The sequence below is a fragment of the Xenopus tropicalis genome, chromosome 8 (assembly GCF_000004195.4).
Source record: "Xenopus tropicalis strain Nigerian chromosome 8, UCB_Xtro_10.0, whole genome shotgun sequence".
NCBI classification, from domain to species: domain Eukaryota; kingdom Metazoa; phylum Chordata; class Amphibia; order Anura; family Pipidae; genus Xenopus; species Xenopus tropicalis.
Window position 1 is genome coordinate 146,698,054 of NC_030684.2, and position 23,023 is coordinate 146,721,076.

Consider the following 23,023-nt stretch of genomic DNA (forward strand, 5'->3'; position numbering starts at 1 on the left):
TGCTCCGGCAATGAGACCTACCAAGTCATACTACAGAAGACTGGGATGAGTATGTGCTACAAGCTTACTATCTAATTGTGACCCAAGTAGCCTCGATCCCACCACCCTTCTCCCAGGCATATCTGCTCCGGCAATGAGACCTACCAAGTCATACTACAGAAGACTGGGATGAGTATGTGCTACAAGCTTACTATCTAATTGTGACCCAAGTAGCCTTGATCCCACCACCCTTCTCCCAGGCATATCTGCTCTGGCAATGAGACCTACCAAGTCATACTACAGAAGACTGGGATGAGTATGTGCTACAAGCCTACTATCTAATTGTGGCCCAAGTAACCTCGATCCCACCACCCTTCTCCCAGGCATATCTCCTCTGGCAATGAGACCTACCAAGTCATACTACAGAAGACTGGGATGAGTATGTGCTACAAGCCTACTATCTAATTGTGGCCCAAGTAGCCTCGATCCCACCACCCTTCTCCCAGGCATATCTGCTCTGGCAATGAGACCTACCAAGTCATACTACAGAAGACTGGGATGAGTATGTGCTACAAGCCTACTATCTAATTGTGGCCCAAGTAGCCTCGATCCCACCACCCTTCTCCCAGGCATACCTCCTCTGGCAATGAGACCTACCAAGTCATACTACAGAAGCCTGGGATGAGTATGTGCTACAAGCCTACTATCTAATTGTGACCCAAGTAGCCTCGATCCCACTACCCTTCTCCCAGGCATATCTGCTCCGGCAATGAGACCTACCAAGTCATACTACAGAAGCCTGGGATGACTATGTGCTACAAGCCTACTATCTAATTGTGACCCAAGTAGCCTCGATCCCACCACCCTTCTCCCAGGCATATCTCCTCTGGCAATGAGATCTACCAAGTCATACTACAGGAGACTGGGATGAGTATGTGCTACAAGCCTACTACGATCCCACCACCCTTCTCCCAGGCAAATCTCCTCTGGCAATGAGATCTACAAAGTCATACTACAGGAGACTGGGATGAGTATGTGCTACAAGCCTACTACGATCCCACCACCCTTCTCCCAGGCATATCTCCTCTGGCAATGAGATCTACCAAGTCATACTACAGGAGACTGGGATGAGTATGTGCTACAAGCCTACTACGATCCCACCACCCTTCTCCCAGGCAAATCTCCTCTGGCAATGAGATCTACAAAGTCATACTACAGAAGACTGGGATGAGTATGTGCTACAACCTTACTATCTAATTGTGACCCAAGTAGCCTTGATCCCACCACCCTTCTCCCAGGCATATCTGCTCTGGCAACCCTCTGGGAGAAGGGTGGTGGGATGACGGCTACCAGGGATGAAGGGTGGTGGGATGACGGCTACCAGGGATGGAGGGCGGTGGGATCACGGCTACCAGGGATGGAGGGCGGTGGGATCACGTCTACCAGGGATGGAGTGCGGTGGGATCACGGCTACCAGGGATGGAGGGCGGAGGGATCATGGCTACCAGGGATGGAGGGCGGTGAGATCACGGCTACCAGAGATGGAGGGCGGTGGGATCACGGCTACCAGGGATGGGGGCGGTGGGATCACGGCTACCAGGGATGGAGGGCGGTGGGATCATGGCTACCAGGGCTTTCCACAGAAGACTGGGGTGACCGCTATAAGCCGAGAGTATCTAACTTTGACCCAGAACAGATTCATTCAATGAAAGATGCTTTATTGTCACTGGGTCAGAACTTTACCTCTAGCCAAATGGGTTCTGCAAACAGGACCTACTGCCCCACATGACCCAGGGTATCTGTAAATAGCTGGGCACGGAATTTATCCAACATAAAGCCATGTTTCTCTGCAGGTCGGATTATTGGGTATAACAAATGGTCTTGTCTCAACCAAGTGGGGTCTCTGGAGACCTCTACATTATAGGTGAGCTTGGGCCACCCCCTTAGAAGGCACTAACTTTCCCCAGCAACCTACCCAAGTTCTGCTTTTTAGCCCAAGACCAGGCTTAACTGGGATTCCAGTCGAGGGGTTATTAGACTTGTTACCCCATTTCCCCTGCACTCAGCCAGAGCCATTGAGCTTCAAAATAAGTCTTTATTGGTCTTTCTCTGAGGGTGTCTCCTGGGGCACTCCCTCCAGTATCCAAAGGGGGCGCTTTCTCCATTATCCACGGGGGGGTGCTCTCTCCATTATCCACAGGGGGGACGCTCCCTCCATTATCCACAGGGGGGACACTCCCTCCATTATCCACGGGGGGGGGTGCTCCCTGTATTATCCATGGGTGGGTGCTCTCTCCATTACCCACAGGGGGGCACTCTCTCCATTATCCATGGGGGGGTGCTCCCTGTATTATTCATGGGTGGGCGCTCTCTCCATTTTCCACAGGGGGTGCTCCCTCCAGTATCCACGGTGGGGCACTCCCTCCATTATCCACAGGGGGGAGCTCCCTCCATTATCTAGAGGAGGGCACTCCAGCAGTACCTGCTCACTAATGGGAGACACTCACTCGAGCAGGACTCACTGTAAAGTGCACTCACTCCAGCAGGACTCACTAATGGGAGTGCACTCACTCCAGCAGGACTCACTATAAAGTGCACTCACTCCAGCAGGACTTGCTCACTAATGGGAGACGCTCACTCCAGCAGGACTTGCTCACTAATGGGAGACACTCACTTCAGCAGGACTCACTAATGGGAGTGCACTCAGTCCAGCAGGACTTGCTCACTAATGGGAGACACTCACTCCAGCAGGACTCACTAATGGGAGTGCACTTAGTCCAGCAGGACTCACTAATGGGAGACACTCACTCCAGCAAGACTCACTAATGGGAGTGCACTCAGTCCAGCAGGACTTGCTCACTAATGGGAGACACTCACTCCAGCAGGACTCACTAATGGGAGTGCACTTAGTCCAGCAGGACTCACTAATGGGAGACACTCACTCCAGGAGGACTTGCTCACTCTCCGCGCTGCTCAGAGTCCCATTAATCTCATTGATGAAGTTCTCCTTCTCTGTTCCTTCCTCCACTTTCTCGTCCAGCTGGCTGGGAATGGACCAGTACAAATGGGCATCCATTCTGGCGGCGGCCTCTGCCAGTTCTCTGGCGCTACAGGAAGGGGTGGGCACCTCAAATGTCTGATGGAAAGTATTATAATCCACCTCATAGAATCCGTCTTCCAAGGTCAGCACCGACATGAAGCGATGCCCCCACAGCACCTCGTCTACCAGGTAGGAACTACGCGCCTGGCACGTCATCCCTGGGAGAGAAAGGAGAGAAGATTAGCACTTGGCTACCTGCTGGGTATGCTGGGACATGGGGCCTGCTCTGGGGCCACTGAGAGCAACATCCAAGGGGTTGAGGAGCAACATGTTCCCCCTGATCCACTGGTTGGGGATCCCTGCTTCATGGTATCATAGAGCCGCTTCCATGTAACCGGCCCCAGCATACCCACATGTACTGATTCCATGTATCATACCCCAGAACCCACAGCAGATAAATACAGTGCCAATTCCATGTATAATACCCCAGAACCCACAGCAGGATAAATACAGTGCCAATTCCATGTATAATACCCCAGAACCCACAGCAGGATAAATACAGTGCCAATTCCATGTATAATACCCCAGAACCCACAGCAGGATAAATACAGTGCCAATTCCATGTATAATACCCCAGAACCCACAGCAGGATAAATACAGTGCCAATTCCATGTATAATACCCCAGAACCCACAGCAGGATAAATACAGTGCCAATTCCATGTATAATACCCCAGAACCCACAGCGGGATAAATACAGCGCCAATTCCCTGTATAATACCCCAGAACCTACAGCAGATAAATACAGTGCCAATTCCATGTATAATACCCCAGAACCCACAGCGGGATAAATACAGCGCCAATTCCCTGTATAATACCCCAGAACCTACAGCAGATAAATACACTGCCAATTCCATGTATAATACCCCAGAACCCACAGCAGATAAATACAGTGCCAATTCCATGTATAATACCCCAGAACCCACAGCAGGATAAATACAGTGCCAATTCCATGTATAATACCCCAGAACCCACAGCAGGATAAATACAGTGCCAATTCCCTGTATAATACCCCAGAACCCACAGCAGGATAAATACAGTGCCAATTCCCTGTATAATACCCCAGAACCCACAGCGGGATAAATACAACGCCAATTCCCTGTATAATACCCCAGAACCCACAGCAGATAAATACAGTGCCAATTCCATGTAATAATACCCCAGAACCCACAGCAGGATAAATACAGTGCCAATTCCATGTATAATACCCCAGAACCCACAGCAGATAAATACAGTGCCAATTCCATGTATAATACCCCAGAACCCACAGCAGGATAAATACAGTGCCAATTCCATGTATAATACCCCAGAACCCACAGCAGGATAAATACAGTGCCAATTCCATGTATAATACCCAAGAACCCACAGCGGGATAAATACAGTGCCAATTCCCTGTATAATACCCCAGAACCCACAGCGGGATAAATACAGTGCCAATTCCATGTATAATACCCCAGAACCCACAGCGGGATAAATACAGTGCCAATTCCATGTATAATACCCCAGAACCCACAGCGGGATAAATACAGTGCCAATTCCATGTATAATACCCCAGAACCCACAGCAGGATAAATACAGTGCCAATTCCATGTATAATACCCCAGAACCCACAGCAGATAAATACAGTGCCAATTCCATGTATAATATCCCCAGAACCCACAGCGGGATAAATACAGCGCCAATTCCATGTATAATACCCCAGAACCCACAGCAGATAAATACAGTGCCAATTCCATGTATAATACCCCAGAACCCACAGCGGGATAAATACAGTGCCAATTCCATGTATAATACCCCAGAACCCACAGCAGATAAATACAGTGCCAATTCCATGTATAATACCCAGAACCCACAGCGGGATAAATACAGTGCCAATTCCATGTATAATACCCCAGAACCCACAGCAGGATAAATACAGTGCCAATTCCATGTATAATACCCCAGAACCCACAGCAGGATAAATACAGTGCCAATTCCATGTATAATACCCCAGAACCCAAAGCAGATAAATACAGCGCCAATTCCATGTATAATACCCCAGAACCCACAGCAGGATAAATACAGTGCCAATTCTATGTATAATACCCCAGAACCCACAGCAGATAAATACAGTGCCAATTCCATGTATAATACCCCAGAACGCACAGCAGGATAAATACAGTGCCAATTCAATGTATAATACCCCAGAACGCACAGCAGGATAAATACAGTGCCAATTCAATGTATAATACCCCAGAACCCACAGCAGGATAAATACAGTGCCAATTCCATGTATAATACCCCAGAACCCACAGCAGGATAAATACAGTGCCAATTCCATGTATAATACCCCAGAACCCACAGCAGATAAATACAGTGCCAATTCCATGTATAATACCCCAGAACCCACAGCAGATAAATACAGTGCCAATTCCATGTATAATACCCCAGAACCCACAGCAGGATAAATACAGTGCCAATTCCATGTATAATACCCCAGAACCCACAGCAGATAAATACAGTGCCAATTCCATGTATAATACCCCAGAACGCACAGCAGGATAAATACAGTGCCAATTCCATGTATAATACCCCAGAACCCACAGCAGATAAATACAGTGCCAATTCCATGTATAATACCCCAGAACGCACAGCAGGATAAATACAGTGCCAATTCCATGTATAATACCCCAGAACCCACAGCAGGATAAATACAGTGCCAATTCAATGTATAATACCCCAGAACCCACAGCAGGATAAATACAGTGCCAATTCCATGTATAATACCCCAGAACCCACAGCAGGATAAATACAGTGCCAATTCCATGTATAATACCCCAGAACCCACAGCAGGATAAATATAGTGCCAATTCCATGTATAATACCCCAGAACCCACAGCAGGATAAATACAGCGCCAATTCCATGTATAATACCCCAGAACCCACAGCGGGATAAATACAGCGCCAATTCCTTGTATAATACCCCAGAACCCACAGCGGGATAAATACAGTGCCAATTCCATGTATAATACCCCAGAACCCACAGCGGGATAAATACAGCGCCAATTCCATGTATAATACCCCAGAACCCACAGCAGGATAAATACAGTGCCAATTCCATGTATAATACCCCAGAACCCACAGCAGGATAAATACAGTGCCAATTCCATGTATAATACCCCAGAACCCACAGCAGGATAAATACAGTGCCAATTCCATGTATAATACCCCAGAACCCACAGCAGATAAATACAGTGCCAATTCCACGTATAATACCCCAGAACACACAGCAGATAAATACAGTGCCAATTCCATGTATAATACCCCAGAACCCACAGCAGGATAAATACAGTGCCAATTCCATGTATAATACCCCAGAACCCACAGCAGGATAAATACAGTGCCAATTCCATGTATAATACCCCAGAACACACAGCAGATAAATACAGTGCCCAATTCCATGTATAATACCCCAGAACCCACAGCGGGATAAATACAGTGCCAATTCCATGTATAATACCCCAGAACCCACAGCGGGATAAATACAGTGCCAATTCCATGTATAATACCCCAGAACCCACAGCGGGATAAATACAGTGCCAATTCCATGTATAATACCCCAGAACCCACAGCAGGATAAATACAGTGCCAATTCCATGTATAATACCCCAGAACCCACAGCGGGATAAATACAGTGCCAATTCCATGTATAATACCCCAGAACCCACAGCGGGATAAATACAGTGCCAATTCCATGTATAATACCCCAGAACCCACAGCAGGATAAATACAGTGCCAATTCCATGTATAATACCCCAGAACACACAGCAGGATAAATACAGTGCCAATTCCATGTATAATACCCCAGAACACACAGCAGATAAATACAGTGCCAATTCCATGTATAATACCCCAGAACCCACAGCAGGATAAATACAGTGCCAATTCCATGTATAATACCCCAGAACACACAGCAGATAAATACAGTGCCAATTCCATGTATAATACCCCAGAACCCACAGCAGGATAAATACAGTGCCAATTCCATGCATAATACCCCAGAACCCACAGCAGGATAAATACAGTGCCAATTCCATGTATAATACCCCAGAACCCACAGCGGGATAAATACAGTGCCAATTCCATGTATAATACCCCAGAACCCACAGCAGATAAATACAGTGCCAATTCCATGTATAATACCCCAGAACCCACAGCAGGATAAATACAGTGCCAATTCCATGTATAACACCCCAGAACCCACAGCAGGATAAATACAGTGCCAATTCCATGTATAATACCCCAGAACCCACAGCGGGATAAATACAGTGCCAATTCCATGTATAACACCCCAGAACCCACAGCAGATAAATACAGTGCCAATTCCATGTATAATACCCCAGAACCCACAGCAGGATAAATACAGTGCCAATTCCATGTATAACACCCCAGAACCCACAGCAGGATAAATACAGCGCCAATTCCATGTATAACACCCCAGAACCCACAGCAGATAAATACAGTGCCAATTCCATGTATAATACCCCAGAACCCACAGCAGGATAAATACAGTGCCAATTCCATGTATAATACCCCAGAACCCACAGCAGGATAAATACAGTGCCAATTCCATGTATAATACCCCAGAACCCACAGCGGGATAAATACAGTGCCAATTCCATGTATAATACCCCAGAACCCACAGCAGGATAAATACAGTGCCAATTCCATGTATAATACCCCAGAACCCACAGCAGGATAAATACAGTGCCAATTCCATGTATAATACCCCAGAACCCACAGCAGATAAATACAGTGCCAATTCCATGTATAATACCCAGAACCCACAGCAGGATAAATACAGTGCCAATTCCATGTATAATACCCCAGAACCCACAGCAGATAAATACAGTGCCAATTCCATGTATAATACCCCAGAACCCACAGCAGATAAATACAGTGCCAATTCCATGTATAATACCCCAGAACCCACAGCAGGATAAATACAGTGCCAATTCCATGTATAATACCCCAGAACCCACAGCAGGATAAATACAGTGCCAATTCCATGTATAATACCCCAGAACCCACAGCAGATAAATACAGTGCCAATTCCATGTATAATACCCCAGAACCCACAGCAGATAAATACAGGCCAATCCATGTAACCCGAACCCAAGGATAAGTGCCATTGTATAATACCCCAGAACCCACAGCAGGATAAATACAGTGCCAATTCCATGTATAATACCCCAGAACCCACAGCAGGATAAATACAGTGCCAATTCCATGTATAATACCCCAGAACCCACAGCAGGATAAATACAGTGCCAATTCCATGTATAATACCCCAGAACCCACAGCAGGATAAATACAGTGCCAATTCCATGTATAATACCCCAGAACCCACAGCAGGATAAATACAGTGCCAATTCCATGTATAATACCCCAGAACCCACAGCAGATAAATACAGTGCCAATTCCATGTATAATACCCCAGAACCCACAGCAGATAAATACAGTGCCAATTCCATGTATAATACCCCAGAACCCACAGCGGGATAAATACAGTGCCAATTCCATGTATAATACCCCAGAACCTCAGACTGCGGGTCTGTTTGTCCTTCTTGCTGGGGCCGCAGATACAGAATCACATCAAAGTGCCTTTTTATACAGCGGGAACAAAAGGCCACAATAACCCCTGCTGGGTTTTTATAATGATTCTATAGCGGGGTTGTCGGCAACACAGGGATTTCTGGGAAAGGAAGGCAGATATTTCGAATCTTTCCCTCTGTCTCAGTACTGACAGCTGTCTCTTTAATTCCACCTCCCCTCTCAGTCTGTCTCATCTGACAGACAGCTCCCAGCATGCCCCTCTTTCCCCACCAGTGGTCTCTGCACACGGATAAACAACCTGTTTCAATCGTGTGAATCACTCATTCTCCCTCTCTGGGTAGGGAACCCCATAACCTGACTGCCCTTACAGTAAGGAACCCCTTCCTATGCTGATAGTGAGATCCCCTTTCCCCCCCACCCCCAATGTATCACTCATTCCCCCTCTCTTGGTAGGGAACCCCATAACCTGACTGCCCTTACAGTAAGGAACCCCTTCCTATGCTGATGGTGAGATCCCCTTTCCCCCCCACCCCCAATGTATCACTCATTCCCCCTCTCTTGGTAGGGAACCCCATAACCTGACTGCCCTTACAGTAAGGAACCCCTTCCTATGCTGATGGTGAGATTCCCCTTTCCTCCCCACCCCCATTGAATCCCTCATTCCCCCTCTCTTGGTAGGGAACCCCATAACCTGACTGCCCTTACAGTAAGGAACCCCTTCCTATGCTGATGGTGAGATTCCCCTTTCCTCCCCCCCCCCCAATGTATCACTCATTCCCCCTCTCTTGGTAGGGAACCCCATAACCTGACTGCCCTTACAGTAAGGAACCCCTTCCTATGCTGATGGTGAGATCCCCTTTCCTCCCCACCCCCATTGAATCCCTCATTCCCCCTCTCTTGGTAGGGAACCCCATAACCTGACTGCCCTTACAGTAAGGAGCCCCTTCCTATGCTGATGGTGAGATCCCCTTTCCCCCCCCCCCCAATGTATCACTCATTCCCCCTCTCTTGGTAGGGAACCCCATAACCTGACTGCCCTTACAGTAAGGAACCCCTTCCTATGCTGATGGTGAGATCCCCTTTCCTCCCCACCCCCAATGTATCACTCATTCCCCCTCTCTTGGTAGGGAACCCCATAACCTGACTGCCCTTACAGTAAGGAACCCTTCCTATGCTGATGGTGAGATCCCCTTTCCTCCCCACCCCCATTGAATCCCTCATTCCCCCTCTCTTGGTAGGGAACCCCATAACCTGACTGCCCTTACAGTAAGGAACCCCTTCCTATGCTGATGGTGAGATTCCCCTTTCCTCCCCCCCCCCAATGTATCACTCATTCCCCCTCTCTTGGTAGGGAACCCCATAACCTGACTGCCCTTACAGTAAGGAACCCCTTCCTATGCTGATGGTGAGATCCCCTTTCCTCCCCACCCCCATTGAATCCCTCATTCCCCCTCTCTTGGTAGGGAACCCCATAACCTGACTGCCCTTACAGTAAGGAGCCCCTTCCTATGCTGATGGTGAGATCCCCTTTCCTCCCCCCAATGTATCACTCATTCCCCCTCTCTGGGTAGGGAATCCCCATAACCTGACTGCCCTTACAGTAAGGAACCCCTTCCTATGCTGATGGTGAGATCCCCTTTCCTCCCCACCCCCAATGTATCACTCATTCCCCCTCTCTGGGTAGGGAATCCCATAACCTGACTGCCCTTACAGTAAGGAACCCCTTCCTATGCTGATAGTGAGATCTCCTTTCCTCCCCACCCCCAATGTATCACTCATTCCCCCTCTCTGGGTAGGGAATCCCATAACCTGACTGCCCTTACAGTAAGGAACCCCTTCCTATGCTGATGGTGAGATCCTATTTCCTCCCCACCCCCCAATGAATCACTCATTCCCCCTCTCTTGGTAGGGAATCCCATAACCTGACTGCCCTTACAGTAAGGAACCCCTTCCTATGCTGATGGTGAGATCCCCTTTCCTCCCCACCCCCCATGAATCACTCATTTCCCCTCTCTGGGTCGGGAATCCCATAACCTGACTGCCCTTACAGTAAGGAACCCCTTCCTATGCTGATGGTGAGATCCCCTCCATATTCCATGGAGTAGTCATGCCTTTCCCTTTGGTCATGGCTTCTCAGGGGTTGAACTCTGGTGTGAGGACTTGGGGAAGGTTCTCTGAATCAGAGGGAGCACTAAATCCCACCCATTAGAACTGTTACTGAGACCATATGGATTTACCTGTAGCCTCCACCATGCCTTCCAGTATGACCACAATCTCAAACTCGTCCTTCTCCAGTTGCCGTTTGGACACCTCCCAGAAGGGACTGTGCTCGTTGATTTCATGGCTGATGATGAGGGGCGAGACCAAGAAGAGACGGTCATCTCCGGTCTCAAATCCCACATTGATGTCTGTCTGATTGAGAGGGATGAACTCCCCCTCCTGTGTCTGTTTGGATTTGATGAGCTTGGCTCTGATGGAAGCCTCCACGATGTGGGAATTGCGCAGGTCTCCAACCCGGAACATGAGGCAGAGCTTGTCGTCCCTCAGAGAGATGACGGCGTGAGAGGAGAAGACCAGTGTCTCTGCCCTTTTGTTGGGCTGGGAGATCTTTACAAACATACAACCCACCATGAAGGCATTGACCATGGAGCCCAGGATGGCCTGGAGGAGCAAAAGAACGATGCCTTCCGGGCACTTGTCTGTGATGACCCTGTGCCCATAGCCAATGGTTGTCTCGGTCTCGATAGAGAAGAGAAAGGCAGAGACAAAGCCATTGAGGTTGTTGACACAAGGAGTCCATGTTCTGTCCTCTAGGTGGTCAAGGTCCCCTCGGCAGTAGGCGATGAACCACCAGATGACTCCAAAGAACAGCCAGGTAATGGCGTAGGCCAGGATGAACACCAAGAGGCTGACTCTCCACTTCAGGTCCACCAGGGTGGTGAAGATGTCCGTCAGGTAGCGATAGGTTTCTCGCACGTTGCCATGTTGGACATTACAACGACCGTCCTTCTCCACGTATCTCTGTCGGCGCCTCAGCTTCCTGTCGGCCTTTTCTGCCTTCTCCGCCAACTTGGATTTATGTTGGAACGACGAAGATTTGGCATTAGTGAAAGTGGCCCCAGGGACCGTCGTGAAGGCTCTGTCTTTAGCCATGATGCACGGGGGGCTTTAACATCTGTCAGTAGGAAGAGAGAGAAGCTTACGATCTATGTAGGACTGACCCCGGGAACCTGTAGGAGCACCCCGAGAGACTGGGCGACTGACCCCGGGAACCTGTAGGGGCTCCCCGAGAGACTGGGCGACTGACCCCGGGAACCTGTAGGAGCTCCCCGAGAGACTGGGCGACTGACCCCGGGAACCTGTAGGGGCTCCCCGAGAGACTGGGCGACTGACCCCGGGAACCTGTAGGAGCTCCCCGAGAGACTGGGCGACTGACCCCGGGAACCTGTAGGAGCTCCCCGAGAGACTGGGCAACTGACCCCGGGAACCTGTAGGAGCTCCCCGAGAGACTGGGCGACTGACCCCGGGAACCTGTAGGAGCTCCCCGAGAGACTGGGCGACTGACCCCGGGAACCTGTAAGAGCTCCCCGAGAGACTGGGCGACTGCCCCCGGGAACCTGTAGGGGCTCCCCGAGAGACTGGGCGACTGACCCCGGGAACCTGTAGGGGCTCCCCGAGAGACTGGGCGACTGACCCCGGGAACCTGTAGGAGCACCCCGAGAGACTGGGCGACTGACCCCGGGAACCTGTAGGGGCTCCCCGAGAGACTGGGCGACTGACCCCGGGAACCTGTAGGAGCTCCCCGAGAGACTGGGCGACTGACCCCGGGAACCTGTAGGGGCTCCCCGAGAGACTGGGCGACTGACCCCGGGAACCTGTAGGGGCTCCCCGAGAGACTGGGCGACTGACCCCGGGAACCTGTAGGAGCTCCCCGAGAGACTGGGCGACTGACCCCGGGAACCTGTAGGAGCTCCCCGAGAGACTGGGCGACTGACCCCGGGAACCTGTAGGGGCTCCCCGAGAGACTGGGCGACTGACCCCGGGAACCTGTAGGGGCTCCCCGAGAGACTGGGAGACTGACCCCGGGAATCTGTAGGGGCTCCCCGAGAGACTGGGCGACTGACCCCGGGAACCTGTAGGAGCTCCCCGAGAGACTGGGCGACTGACCCCGGGAACCTGTAGGAGCTCCCCGAGAGACTGGGAGATTAACCCGGGAACCTGTAAGAGCTCCCCGAGAGACTGGGCGACTGACCCTGGGAACCTGTAAGAGCTCCCCGAGAGAATGGGCGACTGACCCCGGGAACCTGTAGGGGCTCCCCGAGAGACTGGGCGACTGACCCCGGGAATCTGTAGGGGCTCCCCGAGAGACTGGGAGACTGACCCCGGGAATCTGTAGGGGCTCCCCGAGAGACTGGGCGACTGACCCCGGGAACCTGTAGGAGCTCCCCGAGAGACTGGGAGATTAACCCGGGAACCTGTAAGAGCTCCCCGAGAGACTGGGCGACTGACCCCGGGAACCTGTAGGGGCTCCCCGAGAGACTGGGAGATTAACCCGGGAACCTGTAAGAGCTCCCCGAGAGACTGGGCGACTGACCCCGGGAACCTGTAGGAGCTCCCCGAGAGACTGGGAGATTAACCCGGGAACCTGTAGGAGCTCCCCGAGAGACTGGGCGACTGACCCCGGGAACCTGTAGGAGCTCCCCGAGAGACTGGGAGATTAACCCGGGAACCTGTAAGAGCTCCCCGAGAGAATGGGCGACTGACCCTGGGAACCTGTAAGAGCTCCCCGAGAGAATGGGCGACTGACCCTGGGAACCTGTAAGAGCTCCCCGAGAGAATGGGCGACTGACCCCGGGAACCTGTAGGGGCTCCCCGAGAGACTGGGCGACTGACCCCGGGAATCTGTAGGGGCTCCCCGAGAGACTGGGAGACTGACCCCGGGAATCTGTAGGAACTCCCCGAGAGACTGGGCGACTGACCCCGGGAACCTGTAGGGGCTCCCCGAGAGACTGGGCGACTGACCCCGGGAACCTGTAGGGGCTCCCCGAGAGACTGGGCGACTGACCCCGGGAACCTGTAGGGGCTCCCCGAGAGACTGGGCGACTGACCCCGGGAACCTGTAGGAGCTCCCCGAGAGACTGGGCGACTGACCCCGGGAACCTGTAGGAGCTCCCCGAGAGACTGGGCGACTGACCCCGGGAACCTGTAGGGGCTCCCCGAGAGACTGGGCGACTGACCCCGGGAACCTGTAGGGGCTCCCCGAGAGACTGGGAGACTGACCCCGGGAATCTGTAGGGGCTCCCCGAGAGACTGGGCGACTGACCCCGGGAACCTGTAGGGGCTCCCCGAGAGACTGGGCGACTGACCCCGGGAACCTGTAGGAGCTCCCCGAGAGACTGGGCGACTGACCCCGGGAACCTGTAGGAGCTCCCCGAGAGACTGGGAGATTAACCCGGGAACCTGTAAGAGCTCCCCGAGAGACTGGGCGACTGACCCTGGGAACCTGTAAGAGCTCCCCGAGAGAATGGGCGACTGACCCCGGGAACCTGTAGGGGCTCCCCGAGAGACTGGGCGACTGACCCCGGGAATCTGTAGGGGCTCCCCGAGAGACTGGGAGACTGACCCCGGGAATCTGTAGGGGCTCCCCGAGAGACTGGGCGACTGACCCCGGGAACCTGTAGGAGCTCCCCGAGAGACTGGGAGATTAACCCGGGAACCTGTAAGAGCTCCCCGAGAGAATGGGCGACTGACCCTGGGAACCTGTAAGAGCTCCCCGAGAGAATGGGCGACTGACCCTGGGAACCTGTAAGAGCTCCCCGAGAGAATGGGCGACTGACCCCGGGAACCTGTAAGAGCTCCCCGAGAGACTGGGCGACTGCCCCCGGGAACCTGTAGGGGCTCCCCGAGAGACTGGGCGACTGACCCCGGGAACCTGTAGGAGCACCCCGAGAGACTGGGCGACTGACCCCGGGAACCTGTAGGAGCTCCCCGAGAGACTGGGCGACTAACCCCGGGAACCTGTAGGAGCTCCCCGAGAGACTGGGAGATTAACCCGGGAACCTGTAAGAGCTCCCCGAGAGACTGGGCGACTGACCCCGGGAACCTGTAGGGGCTCCCCGAGAGACTGGGCGACTGACCCCGGGAATCTGTAGGGGCTCCCCGAGAGACTGGGAGACTGACCCCGGGAATCTGTAGGGGCTCCCCGAGAGACTGGGCGACTGCCCCCCTCTGATACTAAGGGCCCCGCCCCTTCCTGCTTTATTTCCTACTATTAACATATATAAATATAATGTTGGGGTCCCTTTACCCCTCACTGCAATGCCCCTTTCCACCTCTATTTTAGCTGCTTTATTGCCCCCTTGTGCCTGATGAGGGCATTACCATTAGGGGTTGATTGGTGTACGTTAATGATGTTAAGGAAACACTGAAACCCTTCTGTGCTGGGGGGGGCACTAAGTGAGTGCAGCACAGAGGGGGTTAAATCTCCGGCACGGGGTCAGTTCCGCTATATTTAGCCGACAGCCCCAAATCTATATATAAATGTGGGCCAATTCCCTTCCCCACAATCCCTGCTGCTCCTGTTTCCATGGAAACCACTCTGCATGTACTTAGGGGAGTCGATATATTTATTATTTTATTCGCTCCTTTCCCTCTGTTCTCATTGGCTGAGCTGCCATTCGCCTGTTTCCTATGTACCAGCTCCCGCGGGGCCACATCTGTGTGTCTGTATGAACCTGCCCCGGGGGTAGTTACACCAGATCCCTCTACCCGGAATATAACCCCCCCCATATATATATATAACCCCCCGTATATATACCCCACTCCCCACATCACTAAGGCGGCTCTGACGCACAATAAATACAACTGAACTCAAGGGAATGGGGGGGGGCACAAAATAAAGGGGAGCCCCATACTGAGCCGGAAGGTTCCTCTCTGCCAATGTGACCTGCGGGTTCCAGTGCCAGTCTGAGGGCACAAGGGGTTAAACACAGAGGGTACAGCAACCAGCCAACCAGGATAAAGATATTATAAAGATAATAAATCTCTTAACTCCTCCCTAATATCCCTCCCACCCCTCCCTCAAATAAGGGCACAACCCCGGGGGCGGGGCAAGGAGGCAACAGGAGAAGGGGCAGGGGGGCAGGAAGGGGGTAGAATAGGGAGAAAGTAGAAGAGGGCAGGGGCTATAGGGAGAAGTTAGAAGAGGGCAGGGGGCTATAGGAAGAAGTTAGAAGAGGGCAGGGGCTATAGGGAGAAGTTAGAAGAGGGCAGGGGGCTATAGGAAGAAGTTAGAAGAGGGCAGGGGGCATAGGGAGAAGTTAGAAGAGGGCAGGGGGGCATAGGGAGAAGTTAGAAGAGGGCAAGGGGCATAGGGAGAAGTTAGAAGAGGGCAGGGGGCATAGGGAGAAGTTAGAAGAGGGCAGGGGCTATAGGAAGAAGTTAGAAGAGGGCAGGGGGGATAGGGAGAAGTTAGAAGAGTGCAGGGGCTATAGGAAGAAGTTAGAAGAGGGCAGGGGGCAATAGGGAGAAGTTAGAAGAGGGCAGGGGCTATAGGAAGAAGATAGAAGTGGGCAGGGGGGATAGGGAGAAGTTAGAAGAGGGCAGGGGGGGATAGGGAGAAGTTAGAAGAGGGCAGGGGGCATAGGGAGAAGTTAGAAGAGGGCAGGGGCATAGGGAGAAGTTAGGAGAGGGCAGGGGCAATAGGGAGAAGTTAGAAGAGGGCAGGGGCTATAGGAAGAAGTTAGAATAGGGCAGGGGAGATAGGGAGAAGTTAGAAGAGGGCAGGGGGGCATAGGGAGAAGGCAGAAGAGGGCAGGGAGGATAGGGAGAAGTTAGAAGAGGGCAGGGGAGATAGGGAGAAGTTAGAAGAGGGCAGGGGGCATAGGGAGAAGTTAGAAGAGGGCAGGGGGGATAGGGAGAAGGCAGAAGAGGGCAGGCAGGATAGGGAGAAGTTAGAAGAGGGCAGGGGGCATAGGGAGAAGTAAGAAGAGGGCAGAGAGGATAGGGAGAAGTTAGAAGAGGGCAGGGGGCATAGGGAGAAGTTAGAAGAGGGCAGGGGGCATAGGGAGAAGTTAGAAGAGGGCAGGGGAAATAGGGAGAAGTTATAAGAGGGCAGGGGGGATAGGGAGAAGTTAGAAGAGGGCAGGGGGGATAGGGAGAAGTTAGAAGAGGGCAGGGGGGATAGGGAGAAGGCAGAAGAGGGCAGGCAGGATAGGGAGAAGTTAGAAGAGGGCAGGGGGCATAGGGAGAAGTAAGAAGAGGGCAGGGAGGATAGGGAGAAGTTAGAAGAGGGCAGGGGGCATAGGGAGAAGTTAGAAGAGGGCAGGGGGCATAGGGAGAAGTTAGAAGAGGGCAGGGGAAATAGGGAGAAGTTATAAGAGGGCAGGGGGGATAGGGAGAAGTTAGAAGAGGGCAGGGGGGATAGGGAGAAGTTAGAAGAGGGCAGGGGGCATAGGGAGAAGTTAGAAGAGGGCAGGGGGTATAGGGAGAAGTTAGAAGAGGGCAGGGGGGATAGGGAGAAGTTAGAAGAGGGCAGGGGGCATAGGGAGAAGTTAGAAGAGGGCAGGGGGCATAGGGAGAAGTTAGAAGAGGGCAGGGGGCACAGGGAGAAGTTAGAAGAGGGCAGGGGGCATAGGGAGAAGTTAGAAGAGGGGAGGGGGGATAGGGAGAAGTTAGAAGAGGGCAGGGGGATAGGGAGAAGTTAGAAGAGGGCAGGGGGATAGGGAGAAGTTATAAGAGGGCAGGGGGGATAGGGAGAAGTTATAAGAGGGCAGGGGCTATAGGGAGAAGTTAGAAGAGGGCAGGGGCTATAGGGAGAAGTTAGAAGAGGGCAGGGCTATAGGGAGAAGTTAGAAGAGGGCAGGGGCTATAGGGAGAGGTTAGAAGAGGGCAGGGGGGATAAGGAGAAGTTAGAAGAGGGCAGGGGGGATAAGGAGAAGTTGGAAGAAGGCAGGGGCTATAGGGAGAAGTTAGAAGAGGGCAGGGGCTATAGGGAGAAGTTAGAAGAGGGCAGGGGCTATAGGGAGAAGTTAGAAGAGGGCAGGGGCTATAGGGAGAGGTTAGAAGAGGGCAGGGGGGATAAGGAGAAGTTAGAAGAGGGCAGGGGGGATAAGGAGAAGTTGGAAGAAGGCAGGGGCTATAGGGAGAAGTTATAAGAGGGCACGGGCTATAGAGAGAAGTTATAAGAGGGCAGGGGGGCGATAGGGAGAAGGCAGAAGAGGGCAGGGGCTATAGGGAGAAGTTAGAAGAGGGCAGGGATGATAGGGAGAAGTTAGAAGAGGGCAGGGGCGATAGAGAGAAGTCAGAAGAGGGCAGGGGGATAGGGAGAAGTTAGAAGAGGGCAGGGGGGCATAGGGAGAAGTTAGAAGAGGGCAGGGGTGATAGAGAGAAGTTAGAAGAGGGCAGGGGGATAGGGAGAAGTTAGAAGAGGGCAGGGGCGATAGAGAGAAGTTAGAAGAGGGCAGGGGGGATAGGGAGAAGTTAGAAAAGGACAGGGGGGATTAGGAGAAGGTAGAAGAGGGCAGGGGGGGATAGGGAGAAGTTAGAAGAGGGCAGGGGGGATAGGGAGAAGTTAAAGAGGGCAGGGGCTATAGGGAGAAGTTATAAGAGGGCAGGGACGATAGGGAGAAGTTAGAAGAGGGCAGGGGCGATAGGGAGAAGTTAGAAGAGGGTAGGGGAGATATGGAGAAGTCAGAAGAGGGCAGGGGCTATAGGGAGAAGTTAGAAGAGGGCAGGGGGCATAGGGAGAAGTTAGAAGAGGGCAGGGGGATAGGGAGAAGTTATAAGAGGGCAGGGGCTATAGGGAGAAGTTATAAGAGGGCAGGGGCTATAGGGAGAAGTTATAAGAGGGCAGGGGGGATAGGGAGAAGTTATAAGAGGGCAGGGGCTATAGGGAGAAGTGAGAAGAGGGCAGGGGCGATAGGGAGAAGTTAGAAAAGGACTAGGGCGATAGGGGGAAGTTAGAAGAGGGCAGAGGGGATAGAGAGAAGTTAGAAGAGGGCAGGGGGGATAGAGAGAAGTTATAAGAGGGCAGGGGTGATAGGGAGAAGTTAGAAGAGGGCAGGGGTGATAGGGAGAAGTTAGAAGAGGGCAGGGGGGATAGGGAGAAGTTAGAAGAGGGCAGGGGGGATAGGGAGAAGTTAGAAGAGCGCAGGGGGGATAGAGAGAAGTTAGAAGAGGGCAGGGGTGATAGGGAGAAGTTATAAGAGGGCAGGGGTGATAGGGAGAAGGCAGAAGAGGGCAGGGGGATAGGGAGAAGGCAGAAGAGGGCAGGGGGATAGGGAGAAGGCAGAAGAGGGCAGGGGCGATAGGGAGAAGGCAGAAGAGGGCAGGGGGGATAGAGAGAAGGCAGAATAGGGCAGGGGCGATAGGGAGAAGGCAGAAGAGGGCAGGGGGGATAGGGAGAAGGCAGAAGAGGGCAGGGGGGATAGGGAGAAGGCAGAAGAGGGCAGGGGCGATAGGGAGAAGGCAGAAGAGGGCGGGGGGGTAGGGAGAAGGCAGAAGTGGGCAGGGGGATAGGGAGAAGGCAGAAGAGGGCAGGGGGCATAGGGAGAAGGCAGAAGAGGGCGGGGGGGTAGGGAGAAGGCAGAAGAGGGCGGGGGGTAGGGAGAAGGCAGAAGAGGGCAGGGGCAATAGGGAGAAGGCAGAAGAGGGCAGGGGGGGTAGGGAGAAGGTAGAAGAGGGCAGGGGGGATAGGGAGAAGGCAGAAGAGGGCAGGGGCAATAGGGAGAAGGCAGAAGAGGGCAGGGGCAATAGGGAGAAGGCAGAAGAGGGCAGGGGGGGTAGGGAGAAGGCAGAAGTGGGCAGGGGGGATAGGGAGAAGGCAGAAGAGGGCAGGGGCAATAGGGAGAAGGCAGAAGAGGGCAGGGGGGATAGGGAGAAGGCAGAAGAGGGCAGGGGCGATAGGGAGAAGGCAGAAGAGGGCAGGGGCAATAGGGAGAAGGCAGAAGAGGGCAAGGGCGATAGGGAGAAGGCAGAAGTGGGCAGGGGCGATAGGGAGAAGGCAGAAGAGGGCAGGGGGGATAGGGAGAAGGCAGAAGAGGGCAGGGGGGATAGGGAGAAGGGCAGAAGAGGGCAGGGGGGATAGGGAGAAGGCAGAAGAGGGCAGGGGGGGTAGGAAGAAGGCAGAAGTGGGCAGGGGGGATAGGGAGAAGGCAGAAGAGGGCAGGGGGGATAGGGAGAAGGCAGAAGAGGGGCAGGGGGGATAGGGAGAAGGCAGAACGAGGGCAGGGGGAGATAGGGGAGAAGGCAGAAGAGGGCAGGGGGGGGTAGGGAGAAGGCAGAAGAGGGCAGGGGGGGTAGGGAGAAGGCAGAAGTGGGCAGGGGGGGGGTAGGGAAGAAGGCAGAAGAGGGCAGGGGGGATAGGAGAAGGCAGAAGAGGGCAGGGGGGGTAGGGAGAAGGCAGAAGAGGGCAGGGGGATAGGGAGAAGGCAGAAGAGGGCAGGGGGATAGGGAGAAGGCAGAAGAGGGCAGGGGGGGTAGGAAGAAGGCAGAAGAGGGCAGGGGGGATAGGGAGAAGGCAGAAGAGGGCAGGGGGGATAGGGAGAAGGCAGAAGAGGGCAGGGGGGGATAGGGAGAAGGCAGAAGAGGGCAGGGGGGATAGGGAGAAGGCAGAAGGGGCAGGATGGGGGGCATTGGGCACAGAAAGAAGGTTCCTACCTGCAGAGCACGAGCTGCTACCTGCCTCCATCCCCAGCTCCATCCATGGTGCCTATAAATAGAGAGGGAGGAAGGAGAGTGGAGCTCGGCTGCGGATGGAGGGGGCAGAGACGGAGCTGCGAGAGCACAATCAGGGCTGGATCTGAGCACAAACTGCCACTGTCACTGGGAAGGAGATTGGGGGGAGGGTATGAGTGACAGGTGAGCTCTCCTCTCCCGCTGCCCCCCCATCCCCCGCACTCTGGCACCTGTGGTAATATAAGGGTTAAATGCACATGGATTGTATATGGATTGTAAGCTCCCTGGCACAGCTCATTGCACCTGTGTGGCCAAAGCACGGCTTCCCTGGCTCTGTCAATGGCTACAGCTTCCTCCTCCTTCGGTTTATTAGTAGCCATTATATCCAGGGTGTCCGACCGATCCAGCCAATCAGAGCTGCCGTGCAGAGTGAGGAACTGCTATATTCTATTGTTTTACTTACCAGGAAATACACTCCCCCGTGCACAGGAAGCAGAGACAGTCACATGGGTACCAGGAAATACACTCCCCCATGCAAAGGAAGCAGAGACAGTCACATGAGTAACAGGAACACACTCCCCCATGAAGAGGAAGTAGAGTCACCTGAGTAACAGGAAAACACTACCCCATGCAGAGGAAGTAGAGACAGTCACATGGGTACCAGGAAATACACTCCCCCGTGCACAGGAAGTAGAGACAGTCACATGGGTACCAGGAAATACACTCCCCCGTGCACAGGAAGCAGAGACAGTCACATGGGTACCAGGAAATACATTCCCCCGTGCAAAGGAAGCAGAGACAGTCACATGGGTACAAGGAAATACACTCCCCCCGTGTACAGGAAGCAGAGACAGTCACACGGGTACCAGGAAATACACTCCCCCGTGCAAAGGAAGCAGAGACAGTCACATGGGTACCAGGAAATACACTCCCCCGTGCAAAGGAAGCAGAGACAGTCACATGGGTACAAGGAAATACACTCCCCCATGCAAAGGAAGCAGAGACAGTCACACGGGTACAAGGAAATACACTCCCCCATGCAAAGGAAGCAGAGACAGTCACATGAGTAACAGGAACACACTCCCCCATGAAGAGGAAGTAGAGTCACCTGAGTAACAGGAAAACACTACCCCATGCAGAGGAAGTAGAGTCACATGAGTACCAGGAAATACACTCCCCCATATACAGGAAGTAGAGACAATCACATGAGTAACAGGAAAACACTCCCCCATGCACAGGAAGTAGAGACAGTCACATGGATACCAGGAAATACACTCCCGCGTGCACAATAAGTAGAGACAGTCACATGGGTACCAGGAAATACACTCCCCCATGCAAAGGAAGTAGAGACAGTCACATGAGTACCAGGAAATACACTCCCCCCATAGAGGAAGCAGAGACAGTCACCTGAGTAACAGGAAAACACTACCCCATGCAGAGGAAGTAGAGTCACATGAATACCAGGAAATACACTCCCCGTATACAGGAAGTAGAGACAATCACATGGGTACCAGGAAATACACTCCCCCATGCAAAGGAAGTAGAGACAGTCACATGGGTACCAGGAAATACACTCCCCCGTGCACAGGAAGCAGAGACAGTCACATGGGTACCAGGAAATACACTCCCCCATGCAAAGGAAGCAGAGACAGTCACATGGGTAACAGGAACACACTCCCCCATGAAGAGGAAGTAGAGTCAACTGAGTAACAGGAAAACACTACCCCATGCAGAGGAAGTAGAGTCACATGAGTACCAGGAAATACACTCCCCCATATACACGAAGTAGAGACAGTCACATGAGTAACAGGAAAACACTCCCCCATGCACAGGAAGTAGAGACAGTCACATGGGTACCAGGAAATACACTCCCGCGTGCACAGGAAGTAGAGACAGTCACATGGGTACCAGGAAATACACTCCCCCATGCAAAGGAAGTAGAGACAGTCACATGAGTACCAGGAAATACACTCCCCCCATAGAGGAAGCAGAGACAGTCACCTGAGTAACAGGAAAACACTACCCCATGCAGAGGAAGTAGAGTCACATGAATACCAGGAAATACACTCCCCTGTATACAGGAAGTGGAGACAATCACATGGGTACCAGGAAATACACTCCCCCATGCAAAGGAAGTAGAGACAGTCACATGGGTACCAGGAAATACACTCCCCCATGCACAGGAAGTAGAGACAGTCACATGAGTACCAGGAAACACACTCCCCCATGCAAAGGATATAGAGACAGTCACATGGGTACCAGTAAATACACTCCCCCATGCAAAGGAAGTAGAGACAGTCACATGGGTACCAGGAAATACTCACCCCCATGCAAAGGAAGTAGAGACAGTCACATGGGTACCAGGAAATACACTCCCCCATGCAAAGGAAGTAGAGACAGTCACATGGGTACCAGGAAATACACTCCCCCGTGCACAGGAAGCAGAGACAGTCAAATGGGTACCAGGAAATACACTCCCCCGTGCACAGGAAGTAGAGACAGTCACATGGGTACCAGGAAATACACTCCCGCATGCAAAGGAAGCAGAGACAGTCACATGGGTACCAGGAAATACACTCCCCCATGCAAAGGAAGTAGAGACAGTCACACGGATACCAGGAAATACACTCCCATGTGCAAAGGAAGTAGAGACAGTCACATGGGTACCAGGAAAT

The 23,023-nt window shown here is 52.8% G+C and overlaps 1 protein-coding gene across 1 annotated transcript; it reads right to left on the reverse strand.

Moving 5' to 3' along the window:
• Positions 1 to 2,054: 2,054 nt before the first annotated feature.
• LOC100489771 (potassium inwardly rectifying channel subfamily J member 9) lies at positions 2,055 to 20,748 on the reverse strand. The gene is made up of 3 exons (XM_031892041.1): positions 20,331 to 20,748; positions 10,910 to 11,847; positions 2,055 to 3,237 (listed from the first exon to the last, which is right to left on the reverse strand). Exons 2-3 carry the CDS (start codon positions 11,823 to 11,825, stop codon positions 2,918 to 2,920), a joined length of 1,236 nt encoding a protein of 411 aa, XP_031747901.1. The 5' UTR covers positions 11,826 to 11,847; positions 20,331 to 20,748; the 3' UTR covers positions 2,055 to 2,917.
• Positions 20,749 to 23,023: the final 2,275 nt, after the last annotated feature.

Bases quoted from the DNA above. Each gene is read 5' to 3' on its own strand.
- LOC100489771 (XM_031892041.1), bottom strand. From the start codon at position 11,825: ATGGCTAAAGACAGAGCCTTCACGACGGTCCCTGGGGCCACTTTCACT. The intron at 3,238-10,909 runs GTAAATCCATAT...TTTCTCTCCCAG, and splicing joins AGGCATGGTGGAGGCTACAG to GGATGACGTGCCAGGCGCGT.